This window comes from Aethalodelphis obliquidens, unplaced genomic scaffold (assembly GCF_003676395.1).
Source record: "Aethalodelphis obliquidens isolate GAN/ISIS:26980383/991018 unplaced genomic scaffold, ASM367639v1 scaffold35, whole genome shotgun sequence".
Lineage (NCBI taxonomy): Eukaryota > Metazoa > Chordata > Mammalia > Artiodactyla > Delphinidae > Aethalodelphis > Aethalodelphis obliquidens.
This window is the reverse complement of record NW_020837979.1, coordinates 19,751,932-19,765,543: the sequence shown is the minus strand read 5'-3', so window position 1 is coordinate 19,765,543 and position 13,612 is coordinate 19,751,932. Positions and strand designations below refer to the sequence as shown.

Sequence of the window (13,612 nt, the reverse complement as noted above, 5' to 3'; positions counted from 1 at the left end):
GATGGGCGACACGCTGCCTCCTTAGAGTCAGAGGAAGAGAAAATGAGCTGAAGTTGAGCAAAGCCAATGGTGGAAAATAAGAAGCAGGACTTTCCCATAGTTAAGCTACTTGATTAGGCCATTTCCATACCCAGGGTACTACCAGGAAGAGTGCTGAATACCCCTCACCATCCATTTAGATTTACTCTCTAGGGGTGTTTGAAGTATAATCAGGTGCCTCCTTCTCTGTTTTGTTTCTCAACTTCTACTCCTGCCTGTGATGCACATACACACATCCTCTTCTCAACTATAGAAAAAAGCCCCTCTTACAATAGGGGGCCTGAATATTAGAGGTACCTTCCTTTATTAACAACAGAAAATGAGAACTGCTATTGTATTTTAGATAACATTTTTGGAAGACTTATTTTTGTAGCCCTCAAATAACTTCAAATTACTTAGGAATACAGTTTCTTTGGAAACATTTATTCTCTATTAAGCGATTATACCTTGACCTTCATTTCTGCTTTTGGTGAACTGAGGGATGTGACTCTCTCCCGCTGTTACTTTACATTCTTCACAGGGATCACTACTACGGCAGTGATTCTCAGTAGAAAAGGCATCTTCTGGGGAAACTGTCAGAACTTTGGGGGATATTGGGGATTGGCACACATGTGGTTTAAAAAAACCCGAATGATTTTGGTATGCCATTTCATTTCCCTGTTAAGAATCGCTTCAAGGCATTGGATCCCCTAAAAAGCATAAGTACCTTTCAGAAAATATAATAATGATTCCAGTGATAATTGTAATAACAGCAGTGTTATTGCTTCTGGTCCCAGGATCTCCACAGAGATATCCCATATCTTCCTCATCACTGCTTCCCTGCTGACGTGTGTGGCTGTGAACTGTGATTACAACAGTGGTTCTCAAAGTGTGATTCCTGGACCAGTAGTATCATCTGGGTACTTGTTACAAGTGCAAAAAAAAAAAAAAAGAAAAGAAAAATAAAACAGTTTCTCAGACCCATCCCAGGCCTAATGAATCAGAAACTCTCTGGATGGGTTTGTGTATGAAGATGCCCTCCAGGTGATTGTGATACACACACAGATTCTAGAGCCACCTGTCATAGTTTCCTATTGCTGCCATAAAAATTGACCACAAACTTGGCAGCTGAAAACAGCACAGATTTCTTTTTTTTTCTATTATTTATTTATTTTTTAGCACAGATTTCTTATCTTGTACTCTCTGCAGGTCACAAGCCCAGGTGGACTTGGTCTGAGTCCTCTGCTTAGCATCTTACAAGGCTGAAACCAAGGTGTTGATAGGGCCGAGTTCCTTGCTGAAGGCACCAGAGAAGAGTCCACTTCCAACCTCATTCAGGGTTTTGGCTGAATTCAGTACCCAGTGATGGTAGAATGGAGGTCCTTGTTTCCTTGTTGGCGGTCAGCCAGGGCCCTCTCTTAGCTTGCAGAATCTACCCACATTTCTTTTCATGCTTTCCATATAGCCCCATCTAGCAGTGGTGGGTTGAGTCCTTTTCACACTTTGAATCCCTCTGCCTTCCTCTTCTGCCCTGCCTGACGTCTTTGTCTGCTGCATCTGTATGACTGCCTCTTCTACCCACAGCCAGGAGAAAGCTGTTTTTAAGGGCTCAGCTTTACATTGGGCCCACATAGATAATCCAGGGTCATCTGCCTGTTTTCAGGTCCAGTGATTAGTAACCTTAATTATATCTGCAAAATCTCCTTTACGATGAAATGTAACATATTCACGAGGGATCCAAGGTCATGGGGACCAAAATTCTGTTTACTTGGCGAAACTCATCACAGGGTCTTTCTTTCAGCTTTGCCAGTGTGCTGTGTTGCTCACCAGGTGACCCAGCCCCACCACCAGCATCCCATTCTTGCCCAGGGTCCAAAGGTGGCTAGGGGAAACTGAACTGAGGACCTGCCCTGCCTCACCAGGAAGTGAAGCTGCATTTCCCATGGGCTCCACCTGTGCAGCAGGGCTCCTGTCCTTTGTTTCCCTCCTCAGCCCCTCCCTCCCTCATTCTCCAGAAGGGGGTGGCTCCTGGTTTTTCCATTCCTGTCCATATCTCTCCTTTTTCCCATGGTTCAGAAGTACCATGGTGATGCTGGCATAGACCCAAGCCTAGGGCTTCTTCTTTAGAAGCAGTAAGCATAGTGCTTATGAGCACAGACCCTAAAGCCAGGCAGTTTAGGTTCAAATTTTGTGACCGTGGGTAACTCTCTGAACTGTTTTATGCCTCAATTTCCCTGTCTGTAAATGGGAGATAATAATAATGTCAGATCATTAGCCAGTGTTATTATTACTTATGGAAGAAACAGTATGATTCAGTGTTTCCAGGCTTGATTCTTGAAATACTGAAGAAACTTAGAAAATTCTCTCTCTTTTTCATATCTCACTTTTTCAACAAAGCTTTGTTTTAAAACATCTTGCCTTGCAGGGTCTCCATGGGCCCCCACTCCAATCGATGTGTTGAACTGGCTAGGGTGATAATCATACGGACAACATGGCAAAGAAGTAAAACTATCACTATTTGCATATGCAATTATTTCATTAATTTTCAGGACAAATTCATAAATTGTATAAGGTTATTACCATTTTTGTTTTACAAGTGATGAAACTGAAGCTTAGGTTAAGTAGCTGACTCAATATCATACATATGGAGATAGGTGAATAAACCCACTATCAGTCATTAACTTCTCATGAATTTGCCTATCAACCAAAGCTAGCTTGTCTTCCAAGAAAGCCTCACAGAGTTTGTTGGCAGTAGTGCTCAGGATTGATAAAGAGAGAAATTCCTGAAGGGAACCTGAAGCTGGAGTCCTTTGGAGGGAAGGCAAGTTTGGGTGGCCTCCTGGGCAACTAAAAAGCATCCTGGACCATTGTTTTGCAAAAGAACAGTAGAAAGAATGGTGAGAACTCAGAAGGTTGAGGCAGAGGGTTCAAAGACATTTTTTCCAGGAACATCTGGCAATGGGGAATTTCTGCAGTGAATTATTCATTGCATTAACATATTTGTCATTTGAAGGCACTCCTTGGGATAGGTACCTTGAGAGATTTTCTATTTATCAGGACACTGTCTAAATTAGCAAAGCACATGACCCTTGGCTGCTCATAAGGGAGCTTGTTTTACACTGTTAGTCTTTTTTGTCAGGTTTTGCTTTTTTTGTTGTGAGTGATGAGTGGCTGCTAGCACCTTGACCCATGCCTCTTCCTCACCCCCATGGAGTGAGTCTGAAATTATCTAAGTTATTACCATAGAGGTTGTTTTATCACCTTTCATGTATATGCAATTTGATACTTTTCAAGGAGAATATTTGCTCAGAGATTAAGTAAATTGCTAAGAGCTTGTTCTTGGGCTTGTAAAATTGCAATGTATGGACGAGGACAACCCTGTTGTCTTTTGTTTTTGACAACCCCTGTTTTTCACTCTTTGTGTCTAGTCAATAGTCTAAGTTTCCCTAACCAAAGCAAGTAGAATATGTAATTTTTTCTTTGAATTTTAATCATTGAATAAAAAGGTATATTTTCTTTACACAGAATCTCTTTTGTGGACAAAACAGTCTGCATGAATTGTACGGATGCGTAGTATGGATTTGAGGCGTGTTCCTTTGGAACGTGAGAGGCTGGTGTATGTGACTCCACACTTCGTTTGTCCTCTTGCCTTCTTATTTGAGTCGATTTGCTTGTTTCACACAGAGGAATGTGTGGTTTCTACGACTAGGTTTTCCCCTTCAACAGATTCATACCATTTAGCCTTTCCTTGCCTTGTGCACTTGAATTTTACCTGTGTCAAAAGAAGTGGCTGAAAGATTGCTCCCCAAAGTAATAAATTTAAGTCCAGCGATTTGCTCAGTCACTCTTGTCCTTTCAGTTTTAGATTTATAAGGCCTCTGACCTTCAGGATCCAAGGCTCCGCTCCGTCTCACTCTGTTTCTTGGCTCACAGTTGGCTTGAGGTGTTTGTTCAATATCTCCCATTTTTGCTTCCTGCGTGCTAGATTAGTGTCTCTAATGTGAGTGCCCCAGCATTTTTGTTTCTCACTTCAGCATTTTTTGAGTGCCATTTCTTTACAGTAATATATTGGAACATGCATAAAGATGTTGTGTGCCTTCCTTGGTCTACCAGCTTAGGTGCACAAGTGTGCCCGTGTAATAGTGGTGATTCTCTGCACAGTCCCACTCAGTGCCTTTCACTATGGTCTTAAAAGGACTTCACTACTCCACTACTAGTTATCTTTTCCTACAGGACCTCCGTGTGCATCATCGTTAGTATGCCACTCATTATTCCATCAGAGCTGGAAAGAGGTTTTCAGGGAACTTCTCAGAGACTTGCAATCATGTGTCCTAAGTACTGGGTTACTTAGGTAGGGCTGGCTTTGGCAGGGATGAAGGTATCCTGTGTGGATAGAAAGCATCTGGTGTTTTCATCCTTCTACAGCACAGGAAGGTGTGCTGCAGCAGCAGAATTCTGGGCATGTCAGAGCTGCTATGTGGCAGTTGGTAGTGTGAATGGGAAATGTGTAAAGTGCTTTTAGGTTTCTGGAGTACAGGCAGCATATCCGTGCCAACTATTGTTGTTGTGAAGGAACCCAAATCTAAATCGGTCTATATGGTTGGATTGCTATGCTTAGTTTATTTAAAATATGGCATTTAGAGAGAGGTAAAATACCAGCACACTGTGTCTCTGCCTTTTTTTTTTCTTTTCCTGAAGCAAATTTGTTGGGAATGTTTGCAAAAGGACTAGCTTTAGCAGGTCAGTAAAGAGACGTGTGTCTATTGTGATAGACCTTATTTTTAGTATTAATTCTAATAGAAATAATCATCTATGTTGATTTCTAAGAGTGGAATTGAGTGGGGACATTGATTCAAAAGAAGAGAACAGCTATGAACAGTTTGATTTATGACGGTATTAAAGCAAGTGATTCAGATTCAGTTTGTACCATCTAAGGTTGCTTGTCCTGTGGGTAGTTGTCAAAATATATTCAGTAAAGAGCAGTCAGTTTCTCAGTGAGAAACACACCCCTGGCAGAGCGTCTACTTTACTCTATTGAGTCCAGGACCATATTGTGTGCCTGATACGTGTGAGGCTGCTACCTGCACACCCGTGGTTCTTGGGTAGGAGAGGATTGTGCTAGAATGCAATAAATAACCTTATCAGACACTCACTTTATGGGACAAGAGTGTAAATGCAGTGAGTCATCAGAGAGCATGTAAATAGCAGCAAGCTAATTTTCAGAATCACTGCCACTCATTTTGCAAGGTAACTTTCCTGATGAAGAGAAAGAAACTCAGCTGTCCAAGGGAGCATAGTCTCCTCAGTGGTCAATTATGATGTGAAAAAAACACAACGAAGCCTTTCCTTAGGACCTAGGGTCCCTCATCCAGTGGTCATGATGGGTTTACTGTGCTTCCTGAAAGTCTTTGCTGATCTCCCCAGACTGACTTTGGTGTCCTTTCCTCAGTTCTCCTGTGGCCCTCTCTGTATTCCTTGGTCACAGAACAGGTCACATTGAGGCATAATGGTGGCCGACCTCTGCATTGAAACTATCAGCTACTCGAGGGCAAGGTCAAGTCTTTCCCAGCATATAGCAGGTGGATATGTGTACTAAACACTGAGTGAGTGAAATATTTCAGTGTTAATTGGGTCCCAAGAGTTTGTCTAATGTATACAGGTGCCCTCAGGAAATATCCATTTTCAGTCTGAACCCAACATCACTACCTCACATAGTTCTGCTTCTGATTTCCCCATCTCTAACTTTATAAGGTCGGACCAGACAGATAATTTTCAAACATGCTCTAAGTTTTGGTGACTTATTCATTTTGAACCCACAAGGTAACAGATTCTTTCTGTGATCCTTATTTCTAATGGATAATGTGTGTTTCTGTAGGGAGCATGACTTCGGCAACTTCACCTATCATATTAAAATGGGACCCCAAAAGTTTGGAAATCCGGACTCTAACAGTGGAGAGACTTTTGGAGCCCCTTGTTACACAGGTAAGAGATGCTTTGAAATACTTTGTTACATGTGTATATTTCTGTTGGAATTGTATCATGACTTTCCAAAGCACTTAGAAATCCTTACATGTGAATAAATCATGCCATAATGCTAGTTACTGAATATGTATTCCTGCTTGAACTGTGGACAGTTTTCTTTTTTTTCTGCCCAATAAGATTTGGAGTGCTTTTAAAAAAACTCTTCATATGATTTTTGAAATTAAGTAGATGAAGTAATTAAAGAGGGGGCTTTGGTGAAGGGGACTCTCATTTGCGGTAATGGATTCAAAGTCTAAATAAATCATTCCTAGCTTACTTTCAGATGCTAATGCAGTTAGGAAGAATGATATTGACTATTTAAGAGCAAAGTATATTTATTGAATTACCTTTTCTTTAGTTCACAAGGGAAAATTCATCATGTCAGAATGATGAAATGTTCCATTTTTATGTTGTCACATTTCCACAAGAGGACTGTTAACAGAAAAAATATCCTTAGGATTTTTAAATTTTAAAAATTAATTTTTGTGTCTTGTGAAGCATATTCTTTGCTATATTGACTAAATTTCATGGAATGTGAAAATTCAAGATTTTAATGGTATATTTGTAGAGAGATACTATGTCAAGTTAAATAGAGGCCACATACTGGTTTCCTCTAGCTGCTATAGCAAATTACTGTAATCTTAGTGGCTTACAGCATCACAAATTTATTATCTTATGGTTCTAGAGGTCAGAGGTCCTAACGTCAGGGTATTGGCAGAGCTGCATTCCTTCTGGAGGCGCTAGCAGAAAATCTATTTCTTTGCCTTTTCCATGTTCTAACGGCTGCTCTCTTCTTTGGCCCCTTCCTCCATATCGAAAGCCAGCAATGTGGCATCTTCGAATATCTCTCTGACTCTGACCCCTGCTCCTGTCCTCATATCTTATCCTGTCTCCCTCTTATAAGGACCCTTATGATTACATTGAGCCCACTCAGATTCTCTAGAATAATCTTCTCATCTCAAGATCCATGACCAAATCACATCTGAAAAGTCTCTCTTGCCATTTTAGGTAGCACGTTCAGTTTCCAGGGATTAAAACACAGACGTCTTCTTTGTGGGGGGTCATTGTTCAGTTTGCCATAGTCTGCCCTCTGGCCACCGCTCCAAATTCACATCCTTCCCAAGCAAAACACATTCACCAAATCCCAGATCCTCAAAAGTCTCAACTCTTTATAGTATCATCTCAAGACCAACATCTCATCTAAAATTGATCAGCTTAAAAATTCCAAATCTCATCATCTAAATTAGGTATGAGTAAGGTTCTAGTTATAATCCATCCTCAAGCAAAATTTCTCTCTGTCTGTGTACCAGTGAAATTAAAGGACAAATTATATGCTCTCAAAATGCATTGGTGGGACAGGCATAAGTTAACAGTTACAGATATTTTCATTTAAAAAGGCAGAATGTGGAAGAAAAAAATGGGTTACCTGTTTCAAGCAATTTAGAAATCCAACTAGGCAAACTCAGTTATATTTCAGAGCCTGGGAATAATCCTCTGTGGCTCAAGGCTCTGCCCTCTGGGCCTGGTTCTTCACCCTAAGAATCATTATTCTTTTTTCATGAAAGATATCACATATTTTCACCTGGATATTTCTTGCCTGTATAATTTTGAGAGTACACAGCCTTTCTGAATTTCATCTTTCTCTGTTTTTTTTTTTTTTTTTTTTTTTTTAGTCTAGATTGGCAGTGTTTCTACTGATGTAACATTCTTGAGAAACTTGTGGTTCTCTTTTGTAAATCTCTGGGGTTTTCTCTATTAGAAAACAGGCTGCTTCACAGATCTTTCCTGGATAATCTCATCTCCATTTTTGGCCTCTGTGGAAATGACTGAGGGTGTCTATGAATCCCATGCCTAATCTTTGCAAGAGCTCCCTCCGTGAATGAACATTCTGAGGTTTTAATCCTTCCAAGGTACTAGGCAAAGGTTGTCCAGACACACGATTGACTTTTTCTCCAGAGCCACACTTTCCTGAAAGTGAGACCTCTAGTTTTAGCACCTCTTGCAATCTGCATAGGTCAAGAAGTTTCCAGGTCATTGGGTCCTGGTTCCTTTTAGCTTAATAATTCTTAACTCAATTCGTTTCTTTCCTCTGACACTTTGCTATAAGCAAGAAGAGGAAACCAGGCCACTGCATTCAGCACTTTGCTTGGAAATCTCCTCAGCTAAATACCCAAGTTCATCCCTTATAATTCTGATTTCTATGTAATTATAGGGAGTAATTCAGCTAAGCTTTCTGCCACTCCATAACAAATATTCTTTTCCCTCCACCTTCCAATAACAAGTTCCTCATTTCCTTCTGAGCCCTCACCAGCAGGGCTTTTAACATCCATATTTTTACTGTCCATTCAAGGTAATCTAGGCTTTGTCTATCATGCTCCTCAAAATTTTTCCAGCCTCTGCCCAGTGTCAATTCCAAAACCATTTCCACATTTTTAGGTATTTGTTATAGCAGCACCCTACTTCCCAGAGCCAAAATGTTTATGTCTGTATGTTTCCAATTCCTACTATAACAAATTACCACAATCTTAGTAGCTTAAAACTACGCCCATTTATTATCATACAATTCTGGGGGTCAGAGGTCCTAAAATTAAGGTGTTGGTTGGGCCGTTCTCCTTAAGGAGGAAGTTCCTTCCCTCTTTTAGTGTCCAGAGTGCACCTATATCCTTGGTTATGGTATTTTCATCCATCATTAAAGCCAGCAGCATAGCATCTTCGAACCCCTCCCACTGACTTCAGCATCTACCATCATATCTCCTCCTGCCTCTTTTATAAGAAACCCTGTGGTTATATTGGGGCCAGATATTCTAAAATCATCTTTCCATCTTGAGATCTTTAACCTTTATCATGTCTGCAGAGTCCCTTTTGCCATTTAAGGTAACACATTCACAAGTTCTAAGGATTAGGAAGTAGACATGTTTGTTTGTAACTGTTGAAACATTTCATTAGGTTTATGCCCATTTTCCATTTGGTCACGATTCTTGTTAGTGCTATACAAATTTCTTCAGGAAACACCTAATACTGATAGACTCTTAGATTTGGGAGTGTGTTGACTACTGAGATTGTGGTCTGTGGACTAAGGCTGATCCATGAATTATTTGTTATTGGTCAGCAGTAAGCACAGAAATTGAGAGTAAGTGCTTTGAAAAATTTATGGCAGTTTTATAGAGTAATTTTATGTCTGTTGAATCTAATGATAAAATTTGGGCTTGTTATTTTATCTTTAAATTTCTTTTGAATTATTTATTTTGTTGTACTTTACAAAAGCTTTGGTTTGTGAACTTTTGCAATAACAAATATATGGCCTTTCATCATAGATAGCTTGAAAAAGACTGGTTTAGGAGATATTTTGGAGTTGGTCTGCTCTGAAATGTAGTTCTGGCAGCTGAGTTATAAAAGCAGATTGCCTTTTCCTAGCTTTGGAATTTTCACTTCAGATTACATGTCAATATATTTAACCCTTATCATATGGAAGAAATGAAACAATAATTAGAACATAGTGCCTGGTGCGATGATTAAATGTAGTCTCCATTTTTCTTTTTGAGATGGTTATATTATTAGGCTAATACTAGCCATACACCAATACCGTTTAAGTCAGTGAGAAGGACATGAGTGAATGCAGCATGGGTGAGTACAATATTACACGTAAACTGTCTTTTATTTCTTAAAATTTTCATACCTTTATACTTTTGCTCTTGTATTTGACTTATCTAAAGTACAGCAATCTAAGATTACAATTAAAGATTGTAGTCTTTTTCCATATATCTTTCAGTCCAATTATTTAGAATTCTTTTGTCAGATAAAGGTAATGCATTAAAAATATTTATTAAAAATAAAGCCAGTTAACTGTCTAATTCATATTTGTTCACATATTACAGTAGAATACTTAAAAGTCTTGTTGAATTTCACACAGTAACTTAGCACTATAACTAGTCTTAACATCCTACCAACATCTTCCAATATCTAAATGGTTTACTTTTCTTCCCAGTTTTACTACACTGATTTAAAAAGAAAAAATGATTCTCTCAAAAATTGTGACTTTTATGACAGGGTTTTCTAGATACTGTTTCCCCATAATATTATGGCTGTGTTATCAAGATTACCATTCCCTTCCCTGAAATGAAATCTTAATGACTGATGTGATTGTTAACCCTTGGAGGACATATGAATAAGTAAGGAGAGATAAGAAAATGTTAAATATAAACTCCATGCTCAACATTTAAAACAAAAGGTGGAAATGAGAGAGAAAACTAAACTAAACAAAGACCCCATATGAATCAAACACATACATACAACTTATTTATGAATGGAATAAAATTCATTGCTATATTCAGTGACACAGTATGCCCATAGCCTTCCTACAGTTTCTGATAAAGCTGGATAAGGATGAAATAAATACCAGAAGTTAAGGAGTTCTCAATAAAATCCACTCACTGTCATAAGAAAAATTATATTAGGAATTTATTGTTGATAAGTATTTAAAGTAGTAAACAAAACTTCTCCTCATTTGTATCATAATATATATGAGGTTGCATATTTATCATTTACAATGCTGAAATGTCAAGATTCCTTTTGGAAAATGTTTACATTATGGAAATCATGCAATTTCAAGTGAGAAAAGACTCATCTTAGGAATTTTAGACCTTGAAAAAGTTGCCTGAACTTTTATGAATTCAAGAAGGTAAAGTTCTTTAATAGGCCATGTTCACTTCATACTTTACATACTTGGAGCTTCTCTGGCCATCTTCTCTCTCTCCCAGATGAGGCAAGTGAGGCTCTGACAAGCTCAATGTCTGTATCACACAGCCAGTATCCACATGCAGATACTCTTAGCCTGTATTTTTCTTGGGGGATGTTGATATTTTGTAACCCATGGAACACCTTAACATGTTAGCATGTTACTCTTGTTTGTACTGAGCTTCTGTTCGTCCTATTAAAAAAAAAATATATTCCTCTGAAAAAAAAATAGGCCACGTTCTGTGATACTAACCTTTATTAGGAAATGGAAAAATTACATTAGGCAACTTTATTAGGAAAGTAAAAAAAATTGTTAGGAAATTAAAACACACTCTTAGATAACTCTTAAAAGCAAAGGGAAATTACAAACTATATATGACTTAAGGAAGAAGATGATCTCTTCTTGACAAAATATACATACCCAGTAAAGCTGTGCTTAGTACAGAATTTTAACTTTAAATGCCTTTTTTATTAAATAAAAATAAACTAAGTACTCATCTCAACGTGATACGCCATATTAACAAATTGAAGGAGAAAAACCATATGATCATCTCAATAGATGCAGAGAAAGCTTTTGACAAAATTCAACCCCATTTATGATAAAAACCCTGCAGAAAGTAGGCATAGAGGGAACTTTCCTCAACATAATAAAGGCTGTATATGACAAACCCACAGCCAACATTGTCCTCAATGGTGGAAAACTAAAAGCATTTCCACTAAGATCAGGAACAAGACAAGGTTGCCCACTCTCACCACTCTTATTCAACACAGTTTTGGAAGTTTTAGCCACAGCAATCAGAGAAGAAAAGGAAATAAAAGGAATCCAAATCGGAAAAGAAGAAGTAAAGCTGTCACTGTTTGCAGATGACATGATACTATACATAGAGAATCCTAAAGATGCTACCAGAAAACTACTAGAGCTAATCAATGAATTTGGTAAAGTAGCAGGATACAAAGTTAATGCACAGAAATCTCTGGCATTCCTATACACTAAGGATGAAAAATCTGAAAGTGAAATCAAGAAAACACTCCCATTTACCATTGCAACAAAAAGACTAAAATATCTAGGAATAAACCTACCTAAGGAGACAAAAGACCTGTATGCAGAAAATTATAAGACACTGATGAAAGAAATTAAAGACGATACAAATAGATGGAGAGATATACCATGTTCTTGGATTGGAAGAATCAACACTGTGAAAATGAATCTACTACCCAAAGCGATCTACAGATTCAATGAAATCCCTATCAAACTACCACTGGCATTTTTCACAGAACTAGAGCAAAAAAATTCACAATTTGTATGGAAACACAAAAGACCCCAAATAGCCAAAGCAATCTTGAGAATGAAAAACGGAGCTGGAGGAATCAGGCTTCCTGACTTCAGACTATACTACAAAGCTACAGTAATCAAGACAGTATGGTACTGGCACAAAAACAGAAATATAGACCAATGGAACAGGATAGAAAGCCCAGAGATAAACCCATGCACATATGGTCACCTTATCTTTGATAAAGGAGGAAGGAATGTACAGTGGAGAAAGGCCAGCCTCTTCAATAAGTGGTGCTGGGAAAACTGGACAGCTACATGTAAAAGTATGAGATTAGATCACTCTCTAACACCATACACAAAAATAAGCTCAAAATGGATTAAAGACCTAAATGTAAGGCCAGAAGCTATCAAACTCTTAGAGGAAAACATAGGCAGGACACTCTATGACATAAATCACAGCAAGATCCTTTTTGACCCATCTCCTAGAGAAATGGAAATAAAAATAAACAAATGGGACCTAGTGAAACTTCAAAGCTTTTGCACAGCAGAGGAAACCATAAACAGGACCAAAAGATAAACCTTAGAATGGGAGAAAATATTTGCAAATGAAGCAACTGACAAAGGATTAATCTCCAAAATTTATAAGCAGCTCATGCAGCTCAATAACAAAAAAACAAACAACCCAATCCAAAAATGGGCAGAAGACCTAAATAGACATTTCTCCAAAGAAGATATACAGACTGCCAACAAACACATGAAAGAATGCTCAACATCACTAATCATTAGAGAAGTGCAACTTAAAACTACAATGAGATATCATCTCACACCAGTCAGAATGGCCATCATCAAAAAATCTAGAAACAATAAATGCTGGAGAGGGTGTGGAGAAAAGGGAACCCTCTTACACTGTTGGTGGGAATGTACATTGATACAGCCACTGTGGAGAACAGTATGGAGGTTCCTTAAAAAACTACAAATAGAACTACCATATGACCCTGCAATCCCACTACTGGGCATATACCCTGAGAAAACCATAATTCAAAAAGAGTCATGTACCAAATTGTTCATTGAAGCTCTATTTACAATAGCCCGGATATGGAAACAATCTAAGTGTCCATCATCGGATGAATGGATAAAGAAGATGTGGCACATATATACAATGGAATATTACTCAGCCATAAAAAGAAACGAAATTGAGCTATTTGTAATGAGGTGGATAGACCTAGAGTCTGTCATGCAGAGTGAAGTAAGTCAGAAAGAGAAAGACAAATACCGTATGCTAACACATATATATGGAATTTAAGAAAAAACATGTCATGAAGAACCTAGGGGTAAAACAGGAATAAAGACACACACTTACTAGAGAATGGACTTGAGGATATGGGGAGGGGGAAGGGTAAACTGACAAAGCGAGAGAGAGGCTTTGTCACTACCTCGTAAGGTAGATAGCTAGTGGGAAGCAGCTGCATAGCACAGGGAGATCAGCTCCGTGCTTTGTGACCGCCTGGAGGGGTGGGATAGGGAGGGTGGGAGGGAGGGAGACGCAAGCGGGAAGAGATATGGGAA

At 38.6% G+C, this 13,612-nt stretch overlaps 1 protein-coding gene across 6 annotated transcripts in view; it reads left to right on the top strand.

Moving 5' to 3' along the window:
- Positions 1-13,612, top strand: part of CTNNA2 (catenin alpha 2) — a 1,197,048-nt gene that overhangs the window by 143,990 nt on the left and 1,039,446 nt on the right. For 3 of the 6 annotated variants that reach the window (XM_027129221.1, XM_027129219.1, XM_027129216.1), the window contains exon 2: positions 5,894-6,000. In XM_027129221.1, the coding sequence (XP_026985022.1) occupies positions 5,899-6,000 (102 nt within the window). In that variant the 5' untranslated portion in view covers positions 5,894-5,898. Of the gene's footprint in view, positions 1-5,893; positions 6,001-13,612 lie in introns of those variants that run through there. The other 3 variants (XM_027129220.1, XM_027129218.1, XM_027129217.1) reach the window with 1 other exon arrangement.